Consider the following 21,660-nt stretch of genomic DNA (forward strand, 5'->3'; position numbering starts at 1 on the left):
TAAGCTGTTAGAATCGCTACTTAACATGTGTGAATGTGATTGAAATGTATGAAGAAGCCCTCAGAGAGAAGATTAAGGTCGTCAATGCCTCACACATCCGCAGATGGTATGGCTTTCCGGCTAAGGATGATACGATGTATTCATCATAAACGGGCAAGGGTACAGTGGGATAGAATGTGGATGACTTACCGCTTTGTCAATTTGGCGATGAGTGTAGGCCATGCTGTTGTCCATTGGATGAAATATAGGGGCTTCTGACCAGATACTCAACCTGGAGGTGGGGAAACTGACTCGAACATCGCCACATAGTTCAGGTAGATTAGATCAGTCATCGTAGGAAATAATCCTGCGCCCTTGGTAGGGCATTTGGGACACAGGTGGCCTTGCCATTTTTGTTTGATCAGAGTCGTCCCCGTAGTCCAGGAGCTTTGAAGACTTCTCCTCCGGAGTGTGTTTCTTAGACACCTTCCGTGACTGCAACCGCTTCTGATCCCCGCCTTGCATCTGAGACTCAGAGTCTAGCGGTCGCTTCTCCGGCGCAGCGTCTGGTTTACCCCCGGATCCATCGTCTAGAGATGTTTGCATCCGAGCTTGGTATTGCTCCTCATCAGCCTGGAGCTGCCTCTCTCGTAGCAGGGCATGGATTTCGCTATGTCTGAAGATCCGAATCTGCTCATCTGTGAGTGTGCGCTTCACTCCGTCTGGGTAATATCCGAGATCCTCGTCTGTGGGCTGGTCATTTTCTTGGGGAAACACAGCCAGCTGTTGGCCAGGGAAATGCTGAGATTGGAAGGCTTGGAGGTCATTCTGGATTAGATAGACAGGTTAGAAAATATCATGATTACTGATAATGGAGAGACTCACCAGAGTTACCTTTGGGACCTGCATGGTGGCCCGGTGTTGATGGAGAAAGATGGGAGTGGTCGCGGGAAGACGCGATCATGCGGGTAATATTACCGTAATTACCGATACCAAGTTGAAGGAGGCAAAGGTCTATTGCCTGGGCGGGGGCAGCACTACGACTTTGCTTCGCTTTCAACGACTTATGAGAGGACAAGTAGTCCCGAAGCACCGCAAGTGAGGTGGATGAGAAGAGTACGGATATATTAGCCAGTTAACTACGATATATAGTGAACATTGTGCTATAAGCATTTAACGCCGCACTCCACACGGCGGCAGGTGGGCGCTCGTTTGTTTTTTTGGGGGGGGCGAAAAAGCCTATAGGGGGGGGCGTAAGAAGCTAGGAGTTAGGAGGTAAATAGAAGTTTATATGGTTGAATGTGAATATAACGACGGCGAGGTGTATCAACACCAAAATTTGTACGATTATCAACCTATAATTATGAATAACCTCTGAAAAGAAGCACCCAGAAAATAGTAAAGATGCAATCTCATGAGCTTTTTCCTAATGGTATACTACCGACAATATTTCCAATCTTTGCTTTGACACTATGGAATCCAACCTGGATTTCCCGCAAAGCTCGCAGATCTACCCCAGCAATCCGTTCACGCTCCTTTAGGCTGGGCTCTGACAGACTCCAAGCGAGTGAGATATGGAAGCACCCCGAGAAATCCTCGCCGCTCAGACTGCTGCTCCTATCACGGAGGGATACACTGGTCTGCTGTCCTTGAGTCGAAGAGGCTGCATAAAGTGGTGGCTGGCCAAATCGAGCAAGAGTGTCATTTGACAGCTTCAAGAGGCGGTTCAGACCATCATGGCTCGGTCTCTGCACGCCCAAGACGAGAAACCACCGTGTCTTTTCATAGTTAGATGACCAATATAACGTATTTGGTTGGACAGAAAATCTAGTTCGAGCATTAGACGATGGTGAAGAGATTCGTAAATTTGCCACATACGATAGAACATGTGAGTCGTGGATAGCTTTTTGCAGCGCCTCAGTGAACAAGGCACGCTGCTCGGTGCGAAGAATCACTGACCGAGACAGGCTGATATGGAGTGGTAGCTGGGCACCGAGATCGCTATGTAGAAGACTGTGCACTACGGGCGCTTTTTCATCTGGCACATTCCCAGACTGAGATATGACATCTGCAAGGAGTGAGAGCTCGTCTTTCCCCGGGTACCCTGTCAAAGTTAGCTCCCTGTACGAGTAAAATGACACCAGGGCCCGGCACTCACATTCAAGGTAAAGATGTGTTGGCCAGTTTCCTTCCACGTGAGGAATTACGCGTGTTCGGCCACCATGGAGGCTCGGGTTATCTTGCACGCTCACACGTGTGCTCGAGGCATAGAGGTTGTGGAATGATGCAGGTAAGGGCGGCAGCGATGGCCCTGGAATGATGCTGTGGCGAGGTTTCTTGGCTGGGTGGAGGGAAGATCTAGATTCTGAGTCGGATTCCGAATCAGAATATTGTACTAGGGGCATCTCATCCGATGTGACAGGGGAGTTGTTGTGTTGATGGAGGTTTGGTTTCTCAGATGTGGAGCAAGGTAAAGTCAGGAACCAATCATCGTTTTCAATTTCATCTATAAATTTATCTAGGTAGGTTTTGATATTGGTACTTCTCCCATGTCGACAATGTCTCCAGTTCCCTTGTACAGTCATACGTTCTTTCTTGTCTACTCTTACATTGCGTCACAGGCCCTAGGCTATTGACACGGCAAGTCAAGAGGAGAATGCACAATCTTTAGAGAAGCCAAGAATCCGATATACGATAAACGCTTCATCCTAAATTTGAAATACCTTTAAAGCCAATCTACTGCTAGTCAACTAGGTTACACATACGGTAAGACTCACCCTCCACAAGTCTTATATATAGACTGACTCACACAGAATTGTGATTATTTTGCAAGCAAAGATGAAAATCAAAACCCCTCTCACAGTGTTGAGCACCGCTCTTACCACAGTACCTGCTCCTGACCCACAAAGTGAGCGTGACTTCAACCCATGGATCTCTAATTTAGTGGGAAATATTGAACATTGGCCTAATACTATACTCACGACAGAGTTTTGTTGTGTGAGAATCTCGCCTGGTCTGGCGGATGAGCTGTATAAGACGGCCCCGCTGTGTGAGAATGTTGATCGTTCATATAAACATGAGGTTGAACCGATCAATATCCCAGATATTGTTATTGTATTCCACCTTCGCTGCAGATCCAACTTGGAGTGGTGGCAATCCTACGGCGGACCGTATTCCTCCTCTTCTCTGTGGCGTTGTATAGCCCCTTCACATGCAATTTTGAATTCATCAATTACATATCGCAAACTGTTCTAGTTCCGTATAACTGCGATGAATTATTTTGTGCACCGCTCTATAGCTCCATAGGGACAAAAATAATTATCCGTGGTTGATCGGGAGAGTTACCCTACTATCAGCATCAACCACGCCGATTTTGTTGTGAGATGAGAAATGGTATTGATTTATTGCTCCACAGAAAAACGAATGTGAAGCACACCAAAAGTTTCAATTAGCTATATTGTATACATGTGTAGCTATGCTGAGACATCTGTTGCAGATTATATGTGTGTAGGATGAGAGAAAATATACGTAAATAGGAACAAGGAGCAAAAAGCGGTGAAAAGATAATACATAAAGAATTTGAGAATTTCCAAGGGAATTTAGGTAGAGTCGAGATCTAGACCAGGCCAGGGGTAGCATAGCTTGCCAAGGGCAATGAGACCGCTATTCCCCCTAGCGATAAGCTTAATCCATGAACGAGTCATCGCCCGGAAACTCCGGGAATAGATATCCGGCGTTTTTTTAGCTTATTAAGTAAACTTTTCTTTCAGGTGTACCTAGGTATGGGTTGCTGGGAGGATGACGATTGAAAATAGCAAAGAACCAGAAAAAAAAACTGTATATGTGGAGGCACTTCAGGTAGGGATATCGTCATAGGAGTCGATCAGTGCGCGGACTGCGTGGAAGTCTCGGATGTTGGATGCAACATGGGCCTTGCATAGATTTAGTCTTCATGAATGGTGAATCATGGGACTTATTTTCAAGCAAAATAACTATAGAATTCTAGTCCAGTCCAATTCTTTTGTCTGTAATCGGGAAAGTAGAGGAAGTTATTGAGTGGTACCTGTGTACCTACCATATCCCATGATATCACCAACTCCATTCTTCGTCGACGTTCCGGGAGTCGGCAGCCTCAAGTACTAAGCCCAACATATTGACCCACATGATCGTTTATTCTAAACGATAATTGGTACATGCAGTTACTGAAAATGCTAATGCAGTACTAAACCCACCTTAGAAGCTACTAATCCATGTATAGCCACGAGGATCATTAAGCGTGGGCTACATCGCAAGTCATCACGTCACGTCCGCGGCTTCCCTCTGATATAAGCTCCTGGGCTCTCCTTGAGTCACTCGTAATTCTCCCATCTACATCTACCCATCTTCATCTATTTGTTTCTTCTTCTCTTACAGGCAACATCCTCAGCTGCTGTACGAGCTACCCTGCATCACTGCTCAGCCTCACTTGTTCTAAATAAAGTACTCATACTTATAATACCCGGGTAATCTTCGCGCCTTGCGCCTTTCACCCTGGATATCTTATCATTGTACAAGAACACTTCAAACGACATCGAAATGGCAGTCGACTGCATCCCCATGGCCTCTGGCCACCATCCCCACCATCCCTTCAACCAACTCAGTCAAGATCGACACCAAAACGTGGGGACACGCATGGGCGGCAACAACCCATATGCGTGCTATATTTCACCAGCACCCTCAGCCTACTCTCTACGGTCGCGTTCTGAGTCTGTGAACTCCGCGCCTTCCATTTGGTATTCCGGCACACCCGAACATTATCCGGTAGAGCCGAGACGCAAACGCGAGTACTCTACTTCCCATCGCCGCCGCACCAACAAGTACCCCCGACACTCACAGCTTGTGCAACCCGATATCATCGACAGGCTGGATGATGTCACCGATTTCACCTATCACCACGAGGGCCCGTACGACGCGGTCCGCCCTGAACGAAACCGCTTTAGTCAGTCCAGCCCGCTGGAAGCTGTCAAGGAGTCAAATGCCGAGGCCCTACGGGCTACTCCCCACCACAAGATCGCCGACGCCCTAAACAGTCACCGCCCACTGGATGGCGTTGCCTTTTATCCTCCTGGAACCACGGATCGCAACGGCCAGGAGTACTCTTACGAAGAGGGTTCGAATATGATGAACGACTTTTCTGGTAACTTTATGCGCCTTCCTGGCACGGTATATCTTTCTTTCCATCCTATTTGTGTCACGATTACTAACTCTGTTCCAGAAATTCACCGACGAGGACTTCAAAAACGATCCATTCTACAACCGTCCCCTGGTGAACCCGTTCTCTGAACTACGAAAGAAAATCAGTCTTCGACTCAAGAAACGACGCAACACTCATTAAACGGGTATCCCAACTTCGACAACTTCACGACCCTGACGAAAGGCTACTTGATGATTACTATGGAATGATACCTGGATGGACTGTTTGGGATTCGGGGTTTGGGCTTTGGTTGGGTTTCAATTTTGGGATATGGAAACGGTCATGTGTTATCCTTTTTGTATTCGGGAGTTTATGGTTATATGTTTCGAGAGGCTTTCGACTTTTGGTTTGTTTGTTTAATGGGTATATGGATAATTGTCCTGTATATCGATAAATTATGTACGTACTTCAACAAATGAAAGGCCGAAGGCCCATTTCAAATTTCAAATTCTTCCCTCGTGTTCGTGTTGGTCAACGTGACCAGTAGCCAACCAAGCTCCTCCTCTACCTTGGTATTTCAATATTTCAATAGAATGATTCCACCTGCCGCACTAGATAGTAGTTGTTGTATGTGCTCTAGCTCTATGAACTACGATTTTGTGACCCCGATCTCACAGCGAGCGTGCAACATAGATTTATCTACTCCGTAAAAATCACCAAGATACCTAACCCCACTGTCGATCGAGGAATGTCAGCTGTTGCGCAGTGCTGATCGCGCACACGCCGTATCCGCCCCTCGCAGATGCCGCTAGATGCAGATCACGAATTCCCCATTCCATCCCCAGACACCGACAATAATGACAGCTTAGGTTTCCGATCTCAAAAATAGCTGCGGAATGGGTTCGCTACCTCATCATAGCATCAGCATGAGCTTAATACGTAATAATATTCCCGACCCCGAATTGTTTTTCAAACAGGTAATCACCTCTCTCTACTCCGTACATGTACTACGAAAAAGCAACTCTGATCCCACTGCCGTTACCCCGCAATAATATGCAATAGAACATGCATCTACAAAATATTAAAACTGCCTTTTCGACATGTAAATCCTTGGCAACGCGATGCTGAAACATGTAGTAGGTGAGCGCTGTTCACACGAGATTCAATTCACTTTCGAAATCAAAATACATGTTTGTATTTTAAAGGCTGCCCAAAAGCCGCGGAAAAAATATACCGCATTGGCTATAGGATAGATCGGGCGCCGAGAACACTTTGGGCATGAAGATGCGTTGACTATGCATATATTACGAGCGATGTTTATGCAGCGTGATATAGATGCGGGGTTAGATCTTGTTAGGCAATGAAAGTTAGTCTTTCTCAGAGGGGTGAGAGGAGATAGATCTAGAAGAGGACTAAATAGCACGATCTGGAAATATATCGAGTGTATTAAGCAGAGAAAAACTATCTGTCGTGGAACTGGAACAAATAGCAGAGGTCACATGATTTCTCAACAAGGGGCAAGATAATTATCTTTAGTAAAATCACCTTGTGCATTTTATTTTCAGCTCAATGTTAGATTATATCTCTGTCTTTTGTGATTGAGCGCTGATCTTGTTCACTTTGGGGACATCCAAGGGTCTTTGTATCAGCGTTATCGCACCAGATACACAGGGAGCCAGATAAGTATATGCGGCGTATGCGTATGCTATCACACGGTTCGATATAGGATGGCGAAATGCAGCTGATCTAGAAAAGGGGTATATATCATGGGCTATATTGAAAAAAAGAGCAGCGTGTGTTGTACATGCACAACTTGGAGAAGCCACACATTTGATGTGTTGGATGCATCGCTGCCTGAGGCCTATTAATCACCAAATCCTTTCAGCCTTGGAACCTTCGAAAAGTCTCTATACATCTAGCTACCCTTGCGCGATATTTTCTCCCCAGCATCGGCATGTCGATTTAATTCCACATATTCATGTTCAATTCTCCCCTGACCGAGATCCTTGAAGATCACCAGATATCCAACAGGGTTATCCATGCGATGGGAACACAGATGGGAACACACGTCGATGGTATCTACCTAGGTAGACCTCTTCAGGATGTGTCATGATCCACATTTCTCGGGTGGTATCAAATTGATTTGATCCGATTTGGGATCCTGCAGGTACATGGTACAGGCAGCAGGATAAATACCGCACATTCTGACCCTACAAAGTGCATTCACTAAGATCAACACCTCGACATCAAGGTCTTGCCCCACCGCGACCGTACCTGTTCAATAAATATGGAATTCATATGCATCGATATCTCTTCAAATGGACAGATGACCGACGCTACGACTGCATCATGTGCTCGGTACCGGACTCCGTCGGAGTAAAAGGACGGGTAATCAAATCGCCATGCCGGCTGTTCCTGACGACGTTGCAACCACTGCAGATCCCGCTTGCTAGCAGCCAATGTCTACCACATAGCGGGTCTCGCCCCAACTAGCAACGATCTCTATTGGCAAAGCTTAGTAGTGTGTTAATATCCACGCCTGCAAAACGCGAATCGCTCCGATTATCGCGCCTCGCTGAGAGAAAGACAATGGGATTATAAAAGCGGACCTCCGTGCTCCTCGGCCCCAACTCGGGTTCTCCAAGCTCGCGGAGGATTATCACACAATGTTGGTTTTGGCACCGTTTACTTTCTTGGTGGCCGCGGTTGCGGCGGTACAAAATCCCCATCGCAAGGCTGCATCTTTCAAACAGCCTGCAAGTGGTCTGCGTAAAAGAGAGGTATCCGCTGCTCCGACTGAGCATCAGTATCTGAACAAGAAGACCCAAAGTAAGTGTGGAACTTTGTCTTGGGGGAATATAAGACTTTTTACTTACAAATAACTTCTGCTAGAATTCCAAGTGAACGGAACCCACTTCCCACAAGTTCCTTTTGACATCGGCGAGAGCTATGCCGGTCTTCTGTCGAATAAGCCTCATGGAAAATCGTCGGGTAAGCACCAGGGAGAATCGAGCTTGTTCTTCTGGTTCTTCCCATCTACCAACCCAGCTGCGGAAAAAGAGGTACGTCGATTTCAATTTGTGCGCAGAGTTCCATCTAATTTCCTCTAAAGATTACCATCTGGCTGAATGGAGGCCCCGGATGCAGTTCGCTTGACGGTCTGCTGCAAGAGAACGGCCCCTTCTTGTGGCAATCTGGAGTGTACGAGCCTGTGCGCAACCCCTACTCATGGACCCACTTGACAAACCTGGTCTACATCGACCAGCCTGCCAGCACTGGCTTTTCTCCGGGACCATCCACTGTTGAAAATGAGATCGATATCTCAAATCAATTCAATGATTTCTGGGTGCGCTTCATTGAGACCTTCAGTATGCAGGGCTACAAGATTTATCTCACCGGAGAGAGTTATGCTGGCCAATACATTCCGTATCTGGCAGACGGGATGTTAAACCGCAACGACACCACGCATTTCAACGTCAAGGGCATCCAGATTAACGACCCGTCCATTAACGAGGATGATGTTATGATCTATGGTCAGTTGTCGCTCTACCCGATGAAAATCCCTCATACTAACGGAATTCGATAGCCCCGGCCGTGGCAGCGCTGAACCACTACTCCTCCGTTTTCGCCCTGAACGACACCTTCATGACAGAAATCAACCAGCGTGACGCCAAATGCGGCTACACCAAATTCCTTAACGAAGCCTTAACTTACCCCCCACCAAAGAATTTCCCGAGAGCACCAGACCCCAACCAGCCCGGATGCGACGTCTGGGACGAAATCGTCAAGGCAGCAACCTACGTCAACCCCTGTTTCAACATGTATCACCTAACAGACTTCTGCCCCTTCCTCTGGGACGAAATGGGCTTCCCCTCACTAGCCGGCGGACCCAACGACTACTTCAACAGCTCCGCCGTCCAAAAAGCCCTCAACGTCCCGCCAACGCACTACGAAGTCTGCGGCGGCGACATCTTCACCCACGGCGATGGTTCCGTGCCCAGCGCGCTCGGCCCGCTCCCCAGCGTCATCGAGCGCACAAACAACGTCCTGATCGGCCATGGTTGGTACGATTACCTCCTCTTCGCCAATGGAACCCTCGCTACGATCCAGAATATGACTTGGAATGGAGCGCAGGGTTTCCAGAAGCCACCTACCGAACCCCTGTTTGTGCCGTATACGACTGCTCTCGATGCTCTTGCTAATGGGAAGACCTCTACTCCTTGGAATGCTGATTCTGGCGGCGGTATCCTTGGAACTGCGCATACTGAGCGTGGTCTTACTTTCAGCTCGGTCTATACTGCTGGTCATGAGATTCCGCAGTATACTCCCGGTGCGGGTTATAGGCACTTGGAGTTCTTGCTTGGAAGGATCAAGAACCTTCAGCAGACGGGGTCTTTCACGACTGCGTAAATATCATCCCGGGGCTTTCTTTCCTGTAACTGTATATGAACCACTAGTTCTTCATGTAGAAACCAGGTACCTTTTGTATGGATGTGCAGTACAAAAGGTACCTGGTTTCTATTCAATATAAAATCGTACATATGTACATACTAAGATTACTGATCTTTCGGGCAATAAGCCGTATTTTCGTGAGCTGGGGATATAAAGACAACTCAACTGTATAATCGCAACATCAGAAAGGCTACTATACTTGACTAAAAACAACCAGAAAGTCACATTCGTCAACCAGGAAGTGTGGCAGCGCAAACTACAAGCAGTAACGCTCTCTGGAACACAAACGGAAATCACCCACCCCTCCCAACCCTCTAAGATAAACAGGTAGAGCATTCTGGGTTGTATTTTGTATCACTCCGTCTGTCGCTCAGGGATGAGTGTGTTCAGCGGTGAACAATGGGGTTACAAGAGACAAGATTCCCCTCACGCAGAATTGACAAAACAATGAGTTGCACCTTCCTTGCTTTTCCTTTGCACCTTCCCTGTTTTACCGGTTTTTATATTGGAAATACTACTATGGCCTTGGCCAATTATCGGCAGTTGAGATGGAGATAAAATGATCTATCTATCCCATGGTATCAAATCTTTAATATGATCTACAATATAGAGCAGGGTCCTTAGTATATTTCCAACCTAATTTACCGACCTTGGGCTATATAGAATTCAGCACTCAAGTCTCAACGTCTCCTTTCCCCTATCTCTCCTAGCACAATTACTATTTGCCACAACAATACTCTCAAAGGCCCACCACCACCTCTCGAACAACAACTGTCCTATCTCCCATTCCTGCGGTTCGAATGGATCCTGTCCATTCACCTTCAGTCCCTCGCCGCTCGAATCCTCCATATCATACACCAGCCGCACAACGCCCATAGGATCCCGCGCGGTTTGCGGGCGTAGATTGACAGGGAGGTTGAACACTTGAATGAGTTTGTCCCGCGTACTTGGCCAAGGAAGCAGATCTAGAACGGGATGGTGTGGGATCAAACGCTGAGTAGGAGTTGGCTGGAGATGGGAAGGCAGTTTGTCGAAGACAGTCATATAGGATGGAGATCTTGTTGATGAAGGCCCTGACACTGATGCCGACGAAGAATTCAAAGAAGGCGGGTCTGTCATCAATGTCTGCGATGAATCGCCTTGGAAGAAGGGGCTGACTGCTGACATGTCCCATATTAGATCTGTAATGTTTAATCGTTGGGCGATTTTCATGGCGGCGTTCAGGAGTGTTAGGGATGGAACTTCGAGGATGCGATCGTCTGGGAAGCTGAAAGCGGAGGTGTCATAATTTTGCAGTTCTGCAGTAATATTGCTGGGGAAATCCAAAATGTCTGGTGATTGGTTCGCAACCAGATCTTCATGCTCGTTGAAATCGAATGACGGGGTATTCACCTCGGGCCATTCTCCTGTTGGGGACCACGGGAAGCTCCATGCTAATAGGGATAAGCCATGTGGTAATGACTGTGTGGGTTCAGATCTCAATACTGAGAATGGTTCTCTCGGAGAAATTGTATGAGTGGCTAATGATTCATGCGCGGTGGGTAGCGTGCAAGGTGCCTGGTTGGGGGGAGGGATTGCATCTGACGACTCGTTTCCTTCGGCTCGAGCTAGTAACGCTTGAATTCTGTCTTTGTTTCTTTTGCCTGGTAATTGGTATCAGCACGATGCTTCTTCGTTGGAAAGGGGAAGACTCGCGGTATCTTCGTTGGGCTAGAACGTTGAGTACGCGCTTCCGCTCCAGCGCATCCTCGTCCAACGTGGGGGGCACCACGTCCTTTTTCGTAGCTCTCGGCATATGCAATCAAGGATGTTGAGGAATGTGAAAGAGCGGTGATATCTTAGCAATAATTTGCAACAATATCCAAGGAGCAAAAGACGATGTTACAGATCAGGAAGATAGAAGCCACGCAGTCTCCCGACCTCGTATTCGGAGTCATAATCACATATAGCGGGGTTCTGAATGCATTAGTGACCAAATCAGAGATTTTGACTATAATACCAATGGGGAAATCCGAAATTTGTAGCCGTAGTCCTTTTTATGGTCGTTAGCATCGAATATTTGACGGTCTATTTCGAGAACAAATGAGCCTTGCATGACTCCAACACTATCCCGAGCTCTCTCTATTAATTTAATTAAAATTAGATCTAAAATAATGCAGTATCATCGACACATTCCCAATTAATTCATTAATTATCTCATATATTCCAGTCCTGCTCTATTTAACAGCGATATTCCTCCTCTTAAATTGACCAAAATTATTACACAATCGTATACTTTGAAGCATCCCTCAAGTTAGACGCTTATATGTCATCATTCGGAAATTGACCTCTTAGTGCTTCTTGAAAGCAGCAGAGCTGCTCGCGGCACCGGAAGAGGGGGAGGGAGTAGCATCCAAGGGGCCGATTCTCAGCGGGCCACAAGGGCTAGTGGGGGCAGTGAGACAGCCACCAAGGAACTGGCCGAGGCTACCAGTCTGGTTGCGAGTGGACAATACCTGAACGGGGCCGTAAGCTGCCACAAGTGAAGTATGGTTCTGGGCAAAGAAGGTCGAGTTCACGCGGCTACCAATAAAGGCAGCGTGGGCGCTGTGCTCGGCAGCCAAACGAGCCATGAGGAAGGAGACCTCGGGGGACTCGGTAAAGCCGGCGAGACCGATGAAGGCACCAGTGGCGGTATCCTCGAAGCGGGAGGCCCACTGGGCCCAGGCCTGGGTGCTGTTGACCTCGGGGAACTTGTAGTCGCACTTGGGCGCGGAGAAGCCGGGGGCTTGGGCGCCAACTTTCTCGATGGCCTCGCTTGATAGAGTGTTGTCATTTTCGAGGCCGAAGAGGATCTTCTGGTACGCTTGGATGGTGGCGTTGGTGGAGCTTCCGAAGGTACTGTTCACGGTGGAGTTGTAGAAGCCGCCAACGAAGTTGGAGACACCCAGGGCGAATTCGAGGACCTTTGCATCAGCAGATGAGGGCAAACAGGTTGAGGCTGAGCCTGCGGGGGTGGTGGTGGTGGCTGCGGAGGTGGCAGTAACTCCGGCCAGGAGGAGGCTGACGATGTTGAAACGCATAGCTCTTGGAGTGATCTCTAAAGAGTTATCGTATAGGAAAATTGAGTGAGATTGTGTAAAGATACAGAGGAATTGCTACGCCCACAGGTATTTGGATACCTTTTAAACCCATAAAACCGCATAATCATCCAAGTCATCTCGAGTGATCATCACTCTAGCGATGCATGCGGTAGTCTTCGAGTACGTTATACTAAGTAGACTTTCTAAATAACCGGTAGTCTCCTGTACATTGGCGTCATGGACCACAATATAAACCTTTGAGCGTAGAGTGTCGTGGAATCAATATTGCCATGTTCTCTTGGAATGACGTCGACCACTTGTCCACTCCAAGCTGGAGGCACGTAGATTTGATATAAAAATCTGTCGAAATTTAAGCTTCGAAAAGATCCAAGATTAAGTGGGTTCGGGATCGTCGGGAGAGCCGGTGACTTGGATCATCGCGTCGTGGATGTGAAAATTCTACTTAAATGTTGCATAGAAAATAAATCTTAACATTATTGGTTTTAAAGGGCTTCTGGATTTGCGACGTACTGCTACTCAATCTCTGAATATTTGAAGTAAAATGTGGAAGTGGTGATGGTAGCGAGTAGGATAATATATTTCCGTGCACTCGGATGCTGACGGATCGCCGACAAAAACTAATACTAGTCTCTAAAGGATTTTCTACTAAATCAAATCTCCCAAAAATAATTGGGGACTTAAATATAGAGTATGCTCGAAGGGACGGAAATAATTGGTAGACTGGGAAGTATGAGCCCATCAATTTGAAAAAGGTATCAACCCTCTTTATCCCACAAAAAAGCAGACGTTCATGCTCAGCATAAATGTGCAACGAGACTCGCCTATATACATTTCATATAATGCGCGACTATACATACTCCGCTCAACAAGCAACTAATCCCCGTACACAAGATGATAACCCCATATCCACTGCCATAGCCCGCTGCAGCAGAGTCCTTCCACGGGTCTACATCAAGTATAGCCTCACTTAATGGACCGCTAACGACATTTCCAATTCCTCGCCCAAAGGCAATAACCGCGAAGATGATAGTTGCGTCGGCAGACGGATCGACTCGTCGGACCTCGTGAGTTATCCCCGACCACGTCGCCGAGTAACACCCTGCAAATAATCCGTATGCGACAGAAAAAACAAGTAATGTGGGCAATGTTGATGCAAACCCCCAGAGGAAAAACACAGACAGAGTACTCCCGACAGTCGAGATGGTAATGCAGGTGATAGCATGATATCGATCTGCCAGATGTCCCATAGTGACGCTCCCAAAAACCGACGCCAGATTCAAAAGCGTGATGGTCAACGAGGAGAGAAAATCCGTAGCGCCAATGCTGCGGGCATAAGTCGGTAGATAAATACCGGGCAAGAAGAACCCCAGTGCTTCTATAATGTTGCCGAGTTGATAGACGCAAAATATCCTGGTTGTAAGGAAGCGGAAGTTCAGACGTTGATAGTCGACTGTTTTCCTGACTGGAAGCCGGGGTTTGTGGAAGTAGATGAAAGGCGCAGCGAGAACGAACACCACCACGGATATGACCCTGAGAGTAGTTTCGAATCCGAAGCGATTCAATAGCTTCTCTAGGCCAATCGGGAATATTATGCCGGATACACCTGATCCAGCCCAGGTTATGCCGAACGCGAGACCTCGTCTGTGGACGAACCACTCGTCCATATACAGGATGGATGGACTGTATGCTATACAGCCGCCGATTCCGAAGCCGACTCCTTGGGAGAGGACGAGATGAGTGACATTGGAAGAAAATGAGCCCAATGCCAGGGAAAGACACATTATAATCACCCCTACAGATGAGAACCAGCGTCCCCATTGAGGAAGGAGGATCATAGCAACAATGACCAGTGGACAGCTCAAATAGGATATTCCCTGTCGATGGTGTTAGCAATAGACCGTTGTAAGTGAAGCTGGTGGTCTCACTGTAGCACATGTTCCAATAACAGCTACCATATTAGAGTCCTGGAAGGCTTCATGGGCGTGGTAGTATTTTTGGAAGACTCCGAATGCAAAAGCAAATCCTGCTCATAGTTAGCCTCGGGGTTGCCATCTCTTTGGAGTCTCGACTTACCCCATATCAAAGCCTCGAGCATTACACAAGCTGCCAGAAACATCCATGCCTGGAACCCTCCGTCAACGGGTGGTAACTTCTGTCCATCATCGGTGGACGATTCATCGAACTTTTCAGGGCACAATCGTATCTGAGCTTCACTGCTAGGTAGTGAGTTGCTGCAAGAAGGGCGTCTTCTATCCATATTGGTGATGTTGAATTCTGTGGGTCTGAGTAGACAGGGACATTAGAGACCAAAAGCAAGTTCTAACGGTGAATGTGCCCATTTTAACGGCATCTATATTAAGCAATAAGAAATTTTGGTCACATTGTTTGATCATGTCAAGGAGGTCTAGCGTTCGAAGGGATGGCAAGAACCCTTGGTAAAGATCAGCCAGGTGACGGAAGGAATTTCTGTACGTAGACCATTAAGGCTGGCATGCAACTTCAACGGCCGAGCGGGATATTATACACTTGCGTATCTACCCCAAACACGAGTGGTAGCGCAATATCGCTGATTTCGCAATCAGGGTGGGAATCTGATGATTCCGATGTGGATATATGTAAATTGGCGAGACCACTTTGATGAATGTGTTGTGCTGGGGTATGATATTGAGCCCCTGCTTTGAAGCTTCGAAGAAAACAACGTTTTTAAAAGGCTGAAACTGACGTGATTTGCGTGGGGAATAGAGAGCTACCTCGGTCTACGACGGAGGATTGTAAGCTGGGGCAGCATAAAACACGGTTAGGGACGGACGTGCGAAGGGATTGGAATGTAGAGTATGATCATCGCCAAATGAGGTTAAAGAAGTCGGAGACTTGTGCCGGTGTATGCCCTATGATATCACCCATAAAGCTCCGAGCTGCAGATCACTAAACAGCCCCTTGCTCGGTACAACTCCGCCTAGTGCCACGTTAGACTGAGGATCAACTAGCAGGCTTGGACCTTATAATCAAGGGGCTATAAAAGCGCCAATCATCTCGTGTTTGGTGTGACATAGCACCCAAGATGGCGTAGATAACGGCATGCCAATATATGATGCCTGTGAGCCCTTCATATGGTCCATGGCAATATTGCATCGTTTTAAGTTCGCTGTGGTCACACTCCTAGCAGATCGTGAGACTATGTTTGGCTGGCGCAGGATTCTAAATGACATGTGGTATTCACAGCATGGAGCTGAATACAAGTTTCCGAAAACTCTGAGTTGAATTTTCATGTGACAGAGGAGCAAGTTGTGCTGAAGGCCAGCAGAATGGTTTTTAAGGGAGTTGTTGATTCACCATCCTGAGTCTGTGGGCACGATTTTCAATTGTTCCCACCTACATGTCCCAGCAGGCGAAAGAGCTAGTTATCGTGCACTCAATACATTGCGGATATGGGCCCGTATATTTAACTCCAAAGATTATGCATAAAAATATGAGTGGAAGATCAGTTCCTTACCCCAGGTGATGCCCCTTCAGTTGGCGAGCCAAATATTCTGATCTGTGCCATATCCAAACGGAATCCAAGAGTCATTGAAGTACCTCTGTAACACAGTTTGCATGTAGTCCATATCATCAACACAGTATCCACCACCACCAGGACCGATATGCGAACAATGCACGTCGGGCCGGTACTGCACCATATGCTCGTGAACCTCGCGACACAGCAGTGTGTTACGACCCAACTCGTGTGCTTTTCCAAATCGTAGAGTCTTAGTCAAAAAGTCATAACAACTTGCGGTGTCTGTATATTGCTGGTTCGAACCCGTACAATACTGTTCGTGTGTATCACAGATCGTCGTGGCCAGCAAATCAGCAACATAGGCGACAGCCTGGTCGGGCGAAGTAGCGTTTATTTTTGTTGCGACTCCTTGGACAAGGAAGTCCAGCAAATATTCGAACCAGCGGAATGTCGCGTCGTACTGTGCGATCTTGCCGTCTGCGTTGAACTCGATCCATGTGTCGATCGTCACTGGGATGAGGACGCCGAAACTAGTTGCATTAAAGGTGACCACCGTTGTCGCAGAAGCGATGTTGTCGTTGGCAGTAAATTGAGTGATGTTATATGCGATCGGGATACCGACGAGACTGACGTGATCTGGATCTGCGAATAGGCCGAATATGTATTCGCGGTTTAGCTCGTCGCCATCGAAGGTGCGGGTGATGTCGACACGGCCTTGCACCTGTATTGTGTTAGACTATTGAAACCAGAACACCGCAAAGACTGGGATAAACTGACATCTGATGCGAAAATAGTCGATGCATTGCCTTGCGTTTGTTGAAGATTTGCAGGGTAGAGAAAGGAATCCCAAAAGCCCTTTTCGAGTTTCCAGAGCTGGTCAAATGTGAAGGTTGATTTTGGATGCTCCGGATCCTTAGATTCGGCAGAAGCAAACAAACTTGCTAATATAATTGCAAGCAAGAAGCTCCATTGTCCAGATTGGAAACGCATGTCAATCCTTTCAGGGTAGCCTGTGATGATTCTGAGTTGGCTTGGACTCACACAGGGACGGCTTGGTCCTTGTATGTGAAGGACATCGTTGTTATGAGGAATTTCACTAATTACATTCCACTTTTGATGAGAGGCATTTCAAATTGGATATGAGTGGGAACATCGCGCCGAATATCGGCTGGCTAGACTGAGAAAAAAATAACCGTCCATGACATTGCTGAGAGCCTTAGGTATTGGCAGGTAAGTTTTGACTGACGACACGTTCGAAATCACTATATCGCGGTATAGTAAAATTGTATCAAACTTTTGAAGTCAAATCTAAATTATGTAGCTTCAGGCGTTTCGCTGTCGCATATTTGTAGTGGGCTGGTTGATAACCCAGCCACTCCCAGCCTCCTTGCACATAGTTTAGGCGAACAACCTCTCATTCCAAGCTTTAAATGAGGACGAAAATAAAACTCGAAAAAGACAAGCCAAATTGTTTAAGCACGCCGTAAGTATCGTTTAGTATGTAGTCACAAGAAACGCAACCTGGAAATAATTAAATAGTGATATGGAACTCTTTTCCGACCGGAAAAAGGTCGAGGTAAGCTGAAATTACAGACCATTATATATATGAGGCTAGTAAAAATCTCAATAGCAAGCAGATATGAAGTCATCCATGCTGGGTCGTGTGGAAAAATGGTGAGGTCGTCTCCGATATTCAGCTGACGGCACGAACCAATTCTTACTCTGCTTTAATTCTACTGGTATCATTTTAAATATTTCTTTACTTGTTAGGTATAGATAAGTAGTCCAAAATGACCAAAACCAAGCGTACTGCAGATACATCTTTTGAATGGCATGAGAACGAACCAATAAATACTAGAACTATAGAGAATCCAGTATATCCTGAAGCTGCCATGCAACAGAAACCTCACTCTGCGGATCATGTATTAGAGTTCTACTCAGCTCAATCAAAGTCCTCTCGATAAAATCACAAAGTCTCGGGAAAGTAGTCCGGAAGAAACCAGGGCGTTTACGAGTGACGAATGGATTATCCGGAAAATATACGGAGATATCATTCGCCAGCATTGTGACTTTCCGCAAGGATCTAGCAGTCATGGTCAGTCTCTGGCTCACTATGTGTTGATGGCCCGGGTGGTTGGCCAGTATCTCAATCTCACCCTCGAGTTCTAGTCGGAACCTGTAGATCTCTTGTTCGTAGGTTGGCATGAGATTGTAGACCCAGCCGGGTGTAGAGCTGTCCCACCAAGCCATTGTTCTTGAGAAATGAATGAATGAGTAGTTGGGATAAAGTGGGAGAGGTGGATCTGTATATGTTAGTCGCTGAAGATAGATCGAGAACTAGGTATAGTTTGCTACTTGGAGAAGGAAACGGACTGGCTTATGATATTTATACTTGTGAGCTACTATATACATTTGAATAAGATAGTTAATACTATGCCCATTGGCAATAAAAGGAACAGTAGTTACAAAGCCCATTTTTTGTGTTCTTTATTGCTTTACCGCCTCTTCTCTTGGGTGCAAATAATCCGAGGGCACCGTGTCTTAGGGATAAGGTCCTTTGTGGATAAAGACACGAATCTTAACAAAGGAAGTCTGGACCTAGAAACTGTCGGTAAATTGAGTCGTGAATTTAGTTGCCATATTTTCAAACCCAAAAATCCATCATGAGACAAGTCGTTTCCAAACAACAGATATGTACAAGTCAAAATATAAAAATATACTACTGAGTGACAGTGAACGTTCCATCCTCGCGAATATCCCGACTGGAACTTCCAACATAGACAGTGAAGGTACCACTAGGCACAACCCACTTCTGTGACTGCACGTCCCAGTAGCTCAAGTCACGCCGGGTGAGCTCGAAAGTAGCCGTCCCTGGGGCGCCCGGTTGGAGATTCAACTTCTGGAATCCTCGCAGCTGCTTGGGTGGGGTACTTGGAGCAGAATCCGGAAGACCAAGATACAGCTGAGCAATCTCAGCACCAGCTACCTCGCCAGTGTTCTGGACAATGACCGAGATAGTGCCGACCGATTTGAAAAGGTCCTCCGGCCCGCCAGGGATAATTTGTCCATTTGATGCTCCAGCTGTGGCAGAAATGCTAACCGCAAGTCCACTGTAGTTGAAGGTCGTATACGACAAGCCATAACCAAACTCGTAGCGCGGGGCGATGCCATTCTTGTCGAAGTGGCGGTAGTCAATAAACAAACCTTCAACGAAATTGTCGTCTAGCGCACTGTTCCAGCTGGCCCCGTAGTCTGAGGGCTGCTTGGCGATGGTGTATGGGAGCTTGCCGCTTGGAGAGGTGCCGCCATATAGCACGTCAACCAGGGCGTTTCCGCTTTCCTGGCCCGGTAGTCCGGCCCAGACAATTGCCTTCACTGAGGGCTGTGCTAGGATAGTCTCTAGGGTAATGGCCCCAACACTGTGCACGACTACGATGACATTTTTGTTCACTGCTGCCACGGACTTGACAAGCTCGTTTCCATTGTGCCAGGGATCGAGATTATTTCTGTCGCCAACGTTGCCCTCCACTGTAATATAACTAGGCACTGTGTTAGTGGTTGCAAATACATCCTAACTGACACAAGTCCAACTCACCCTTCGCCACCGTCTGCGTTAATGAAGACTACGGCAGTTTCCGCCGCTGCGGCAGCGGAGGCAGCAGCCGTAGTGCTGTCGGTCGTACTCTGGATAATTTCGGTACCGTCCTTTTTGGCCTGGACTTGGATTGCATCAAGAGGAGCAACGAGGTACTAGAGCGGTATTGTCAGCTTATCGGATTTGCGGTTGATGTGCTGGCACTGGCTTGCTTACAGGGAACTCGGATGTGCCACTGCCCCACCCCATAGCGAGCGTGCCGGTGTTGCAGCCGCGGTCCGCACATGAATTGGGACCATTGGGGTTGACGATAGCATCCTGTCCAATAATGGCCAGGCTCTTAGGTTGCCGAAGAGGCAGAGCATGTTTCTCATTCTTCAATAGGACAATGGAATCGCGGGCAACGGTGCGGACGACAGTCGCATGGTCTGCTGTGACGTCGACACTCGCTTTGCCGCCATTCCAAGAGCTGAAAGTCACCTCAGGGTAGCCTTTATCCTGATCAAGAAGATACCAAGCTGCCAGGATACGCGTTGCCATGTCATCCAGACGCGCTTGTGGCACAGAGCCATTAGCAACAGCCTGCACGAGATTTGGTCCCCAGAATTTGCTACCGGGGGGTTTATTGAAGTCACTACCAGGCATCGTCATGTCAAGTCCAGCCAGGGCACTGTTGACACCAGTGTGCTGCGCGTTCCAGTCGGTCACAATGTAGCCAGGGAAGCCTAGCTCCTCCTTCATCAGATCGTTCAAGAGAGCGTCACTCTCACAGGCCCAAGTCTCGTTCAATTTGTTATAGGAGCACATGACAGATGCGACATTGGCCCTGACGGCGTTCATGAACGGCCATACATACAACTCATGCGTCGCACGGTCGCCGATGTTAGAGCTCATGGTTTCACGATTGTGCTCTTGCTCGTTCCCGAGCCAGTGCTTGGCGCAGGCCTGAACGCCCGAATCTTGCATACCCTGGATAGTTTCTTCCATAGCAACTCCACTGAGATACGGGTCGACCGAGAATCCTTCCCAGTTTCTACCACCATCGGGATTCTTTCCTAGAGGTCCAGCGACTGGTCCTAGCTGGACGTGGACACCTAGCCCTTTGGCTTCCTTTCCCATTGCAGCGCCACGCGCATGCAAGAGACTACGATCCCAAGTGGCTCCGGCATTGATACCCGCCGGGAAAGCTGTGACAGGATTGGCAAAACGGATCCCCAAGGGCGAGTCCTGTAGGCATAAGGAGGGATATCCAATTGAGCTGGCAGCATAGGTGTTGCCCACGCAGGGGCCCTCCTTCCCAACCGAGGCCAGTGGCAAGGCCGACTTTTTCGGTCTGGTTTAGCTTGAGAAGGGCTGCTTGGGCCTTTGAGTAAGCCGCATTCCAGCCGGCAGCCCCTGAGCCATATGCATCAGCCGCGACACTAAATGCCAAAGCAGAGAGAAGAAGGTTCTGCATAATACCGTTTGCCGGGGATGGTCATTTAATAAATTTCCCCCTGGTCTGGCGGCGCAGGTGTACTCTTTATAAACCCCTGCGCATGGGATAATTGGACTTAAATTCCCATAGCCTGGAATTCCCCCCTCGTCCCAGACGCCGGCCTAGGTGCAGATTTGAAACCCATGACCAGAATGAAGGGATTTTCCCTGGCCAAGAAATCATAATGTGAGCTCCGCATGTACGGCGACACACGAGTGGTTGTACTGTTACAGTGAAACCTGCAAGTGAATAGGGTTAGTCCACCGATGGCCTCGGACCTCCGGGGAACCTCCCTTTGATTGGCGAGTGAGACACGGAATGCGGAAGGACAGGCAGACTAGGCACATAATTTGGAAGCCTTCCCCCGCAGATCTGTGCTGTCTGGGGGAATTTCCGATAATACTC

General features: G+C 47.7%; 10 protein-coding genes across 10 annotated transcripts; 2 read left to right on the top strand and 8 right to left on the bottom strand.

Annotated features, from left to right (window-relative positions):
- Positions 1 to 324: 324 nt before the first annotated feature.
- Positions 325 to 888, bottom strand: N7471_009365 (DUF3807 domain-containing protein; the record flags this gene model as incomplete). The annotated part of the gene is made up of 2 exons (XM_057282084.1): positions 325 to 807; positions 865 to 888. The coding sequence occupies 2 exons, from the start codon at positions 886 to 888 to the stop codon at positions 325 to 327; spliced, it is 507 nt and encodes a 168-aa protein (XP_057132967.1).
- Positions 889 to 1,391: 503 nt separating this feature from the next.
- Positions 1,392 to 2,406, bottom strand: N7471_009366 (HVSL domain-containing protein; the record flags this gene model as incomplete). Its single annotated transcript, XM_057282085.1, has 2 exons — positions 2,138 to 2,406; positions 1,392 to 2,083 (listed from the first exon to the last, which is right to left on the bottom strand). Exons 1-2 carry the CDS (start codon positions 2,382 to 2,384, stop codon positions 1,392 to 1,394), a joined length of 939 nt encoding a protein of 312 aa, XP_057132968.1. The 5' UTR covers positions 2,385 to 2,406.
- A 2,148-nt stretch (positions 2,407 to 4,554) lies between these two features.
- On the top strand, positions 4,555 to 5,353 carry N7471_009367 (uncharacterized protein; the record flags this gene model as incomplete). Its single annotated transcript, XM_057282086.1, has 2 exons — positions 4,555 to 5,181; positions 5,234 to 5,353. 2 exons carry the CDS (start codon positions 4,555 to 4,557, stop codon positions 5,351 to 5,353), a joined length of 747 nt encoding a protein of 248 aa, XP_057132969.1.
- A 2,465-nt stretch (positions 5,354 to 7,818) lies between these two features.
- On the top strand, positions 7,819 to 9,672 carry cpdS (uncharacterized protein; the record flags this gene model as incomplete). Its single annotated transcript, XM_057282087.1, has 4 exons — positions 7,819 to 7,981; positions 8,045 to 8,214; positions 8,265 to 8,685; positions 8,739 to 9,672. 4 exons carry the CDS (start codon positions 7,819 to 7,821, stop codon positions 9,560 to 9,562), a joined length of 1,578 nt encoding a protein of 525 aa, XP_057132970.1. The 3' UTR covers positions 9,563 to 9,672.
- A 598-nt stretch (positions 9,673 to 10,270) lies between these two features.
- Positions 10,271 to 11,399, bottom strand: N7471_009369 (uncharacterized protein; the record flags this gene model as incomplete). The annotated part of the gene is made up of 2 exons (XM_057282088.1): positions 10,271 to 11,247; positions 11,300 to 11,399. The coding sequence occupies 2 exons, from the start codon at positions 11,397 to 11,399 to the stop codon at positions 10,271 to 10,273; spliced, it is 1,077 nt and encodes a 358-aa protein (XP_057132971.1).
- Positions 11,400 to 11,934: 535 nt separating this feature from the next.
- On the bottom strand, positions 11,935 to 12,666 carry N7471_009370 (uncharacterized protein; the record flags this gene model as incomplete). The annotated part of the gene is made up of 1 exon (XM_057282089.1): positions 11,935 to 12,666. One exon carries the CDS (start codon positions 12,664 to 12,666, stop codon positions 11,935 to 11,937), a length of 732 nt encoding a protein of 243 aa, XP_057132972.1.
- An 842-nt stretch (positions 12,667 to 13,508) lies between these two features.
- On the bottom strand, positions 13,509 to 14,944 carry N7471_009371 (uncharacterized protein; the record flags this gene model as incomplete). Its single annotated transcript, XM_057282090.1, has 3 exons — positions 13,509 to 14,561; positions 14,613 to 14,710; positions 14,761 to 14,944. The coding sequence occupies 3 exons, from the start codon at positions 14,942 to 14,944 to the stop codon at positions 13,509 to 13,511; spliced, it is 1,335 nt and encodes a 444-aa protein (XP_057132973.1).
- A 1,252-nt stretch (positions 14,945 to 16,196) lies between these two features.
- On the bottom strand, positions 16,197 to 17,173 carry N7471_009372 (uncharacterized protein; the record flags this gene model as incomplete). Its single annotated transcript, XM_057282091.1, has 2 exons — positions 16,197 to 16,904; positions 16,961 to 17,173. The coding sequence occupies 2 exons, from the start codon at positions 17,171 to 17,173 to the stop codon at positions 16,197 to 16,199; spliced, it is 921 nt and encodes a 306-aa protein (XP_057132974.1).
- Positions 17,174 to 18,233: 1,060 nt separating this feature from the next.
- On the bottom strand, positions 18,234 to 18,433 carry N7471_009373 (uncharacterized protein; the record flags this gene model as incomplete). The annotated part of the gene is made up of 2 exons (XM_057282092.1): positions 18,234 to 18,266; positions 18,296 to 18,433. The coding sequence occupies 2 exons, from the start codon at positions 18,431 to 18,433 to the stop codon at positions 18,234 to 18,236; spliced, it is 171 nt and encodes a 56-aa protein (XP_057132975.1).
- Positions 18,434 to 18,902: 469 nt separating this feature from the next.
- N7471_009374 (beta-glucosidase) lies at positions 18,903 to 21,234 on the bottom strand (the record flags this gene model as incomplete). The annotated part of the gene is made up of 4 exons (XM_057282093.1): positions 18,903 to 19,722; positions 19,779 to 19,933; positions 19,995 to 20,965; positions 21,060 to 21,234. 4 exons carry the CDS (start codon positions 21,232 to 21,234, stop codon positions 18,903 to 18,905), a joined length of 2,121 nt encoding a protein of 706 aa, XP_057132976.1.
- Between the last annotated feature and the right edge of the window lie 426 nt (positions 21,235 to 21,660).

The sequence above is a fragment of the Penicillium samsonianum genome (assembly GCF_028829775.1).
Source record: "Penicillium samsonianum strain IBT 33392 chromosome Unknown utg000005l_segment0_segment0, whole genome shotgun sequence".
NCBI lineage: Eukaryota > Fungi > Ascomycota > Eurotiomycetes > Eurotiales > Aspergillaceae > Penicillium > Penicillium samsonianum.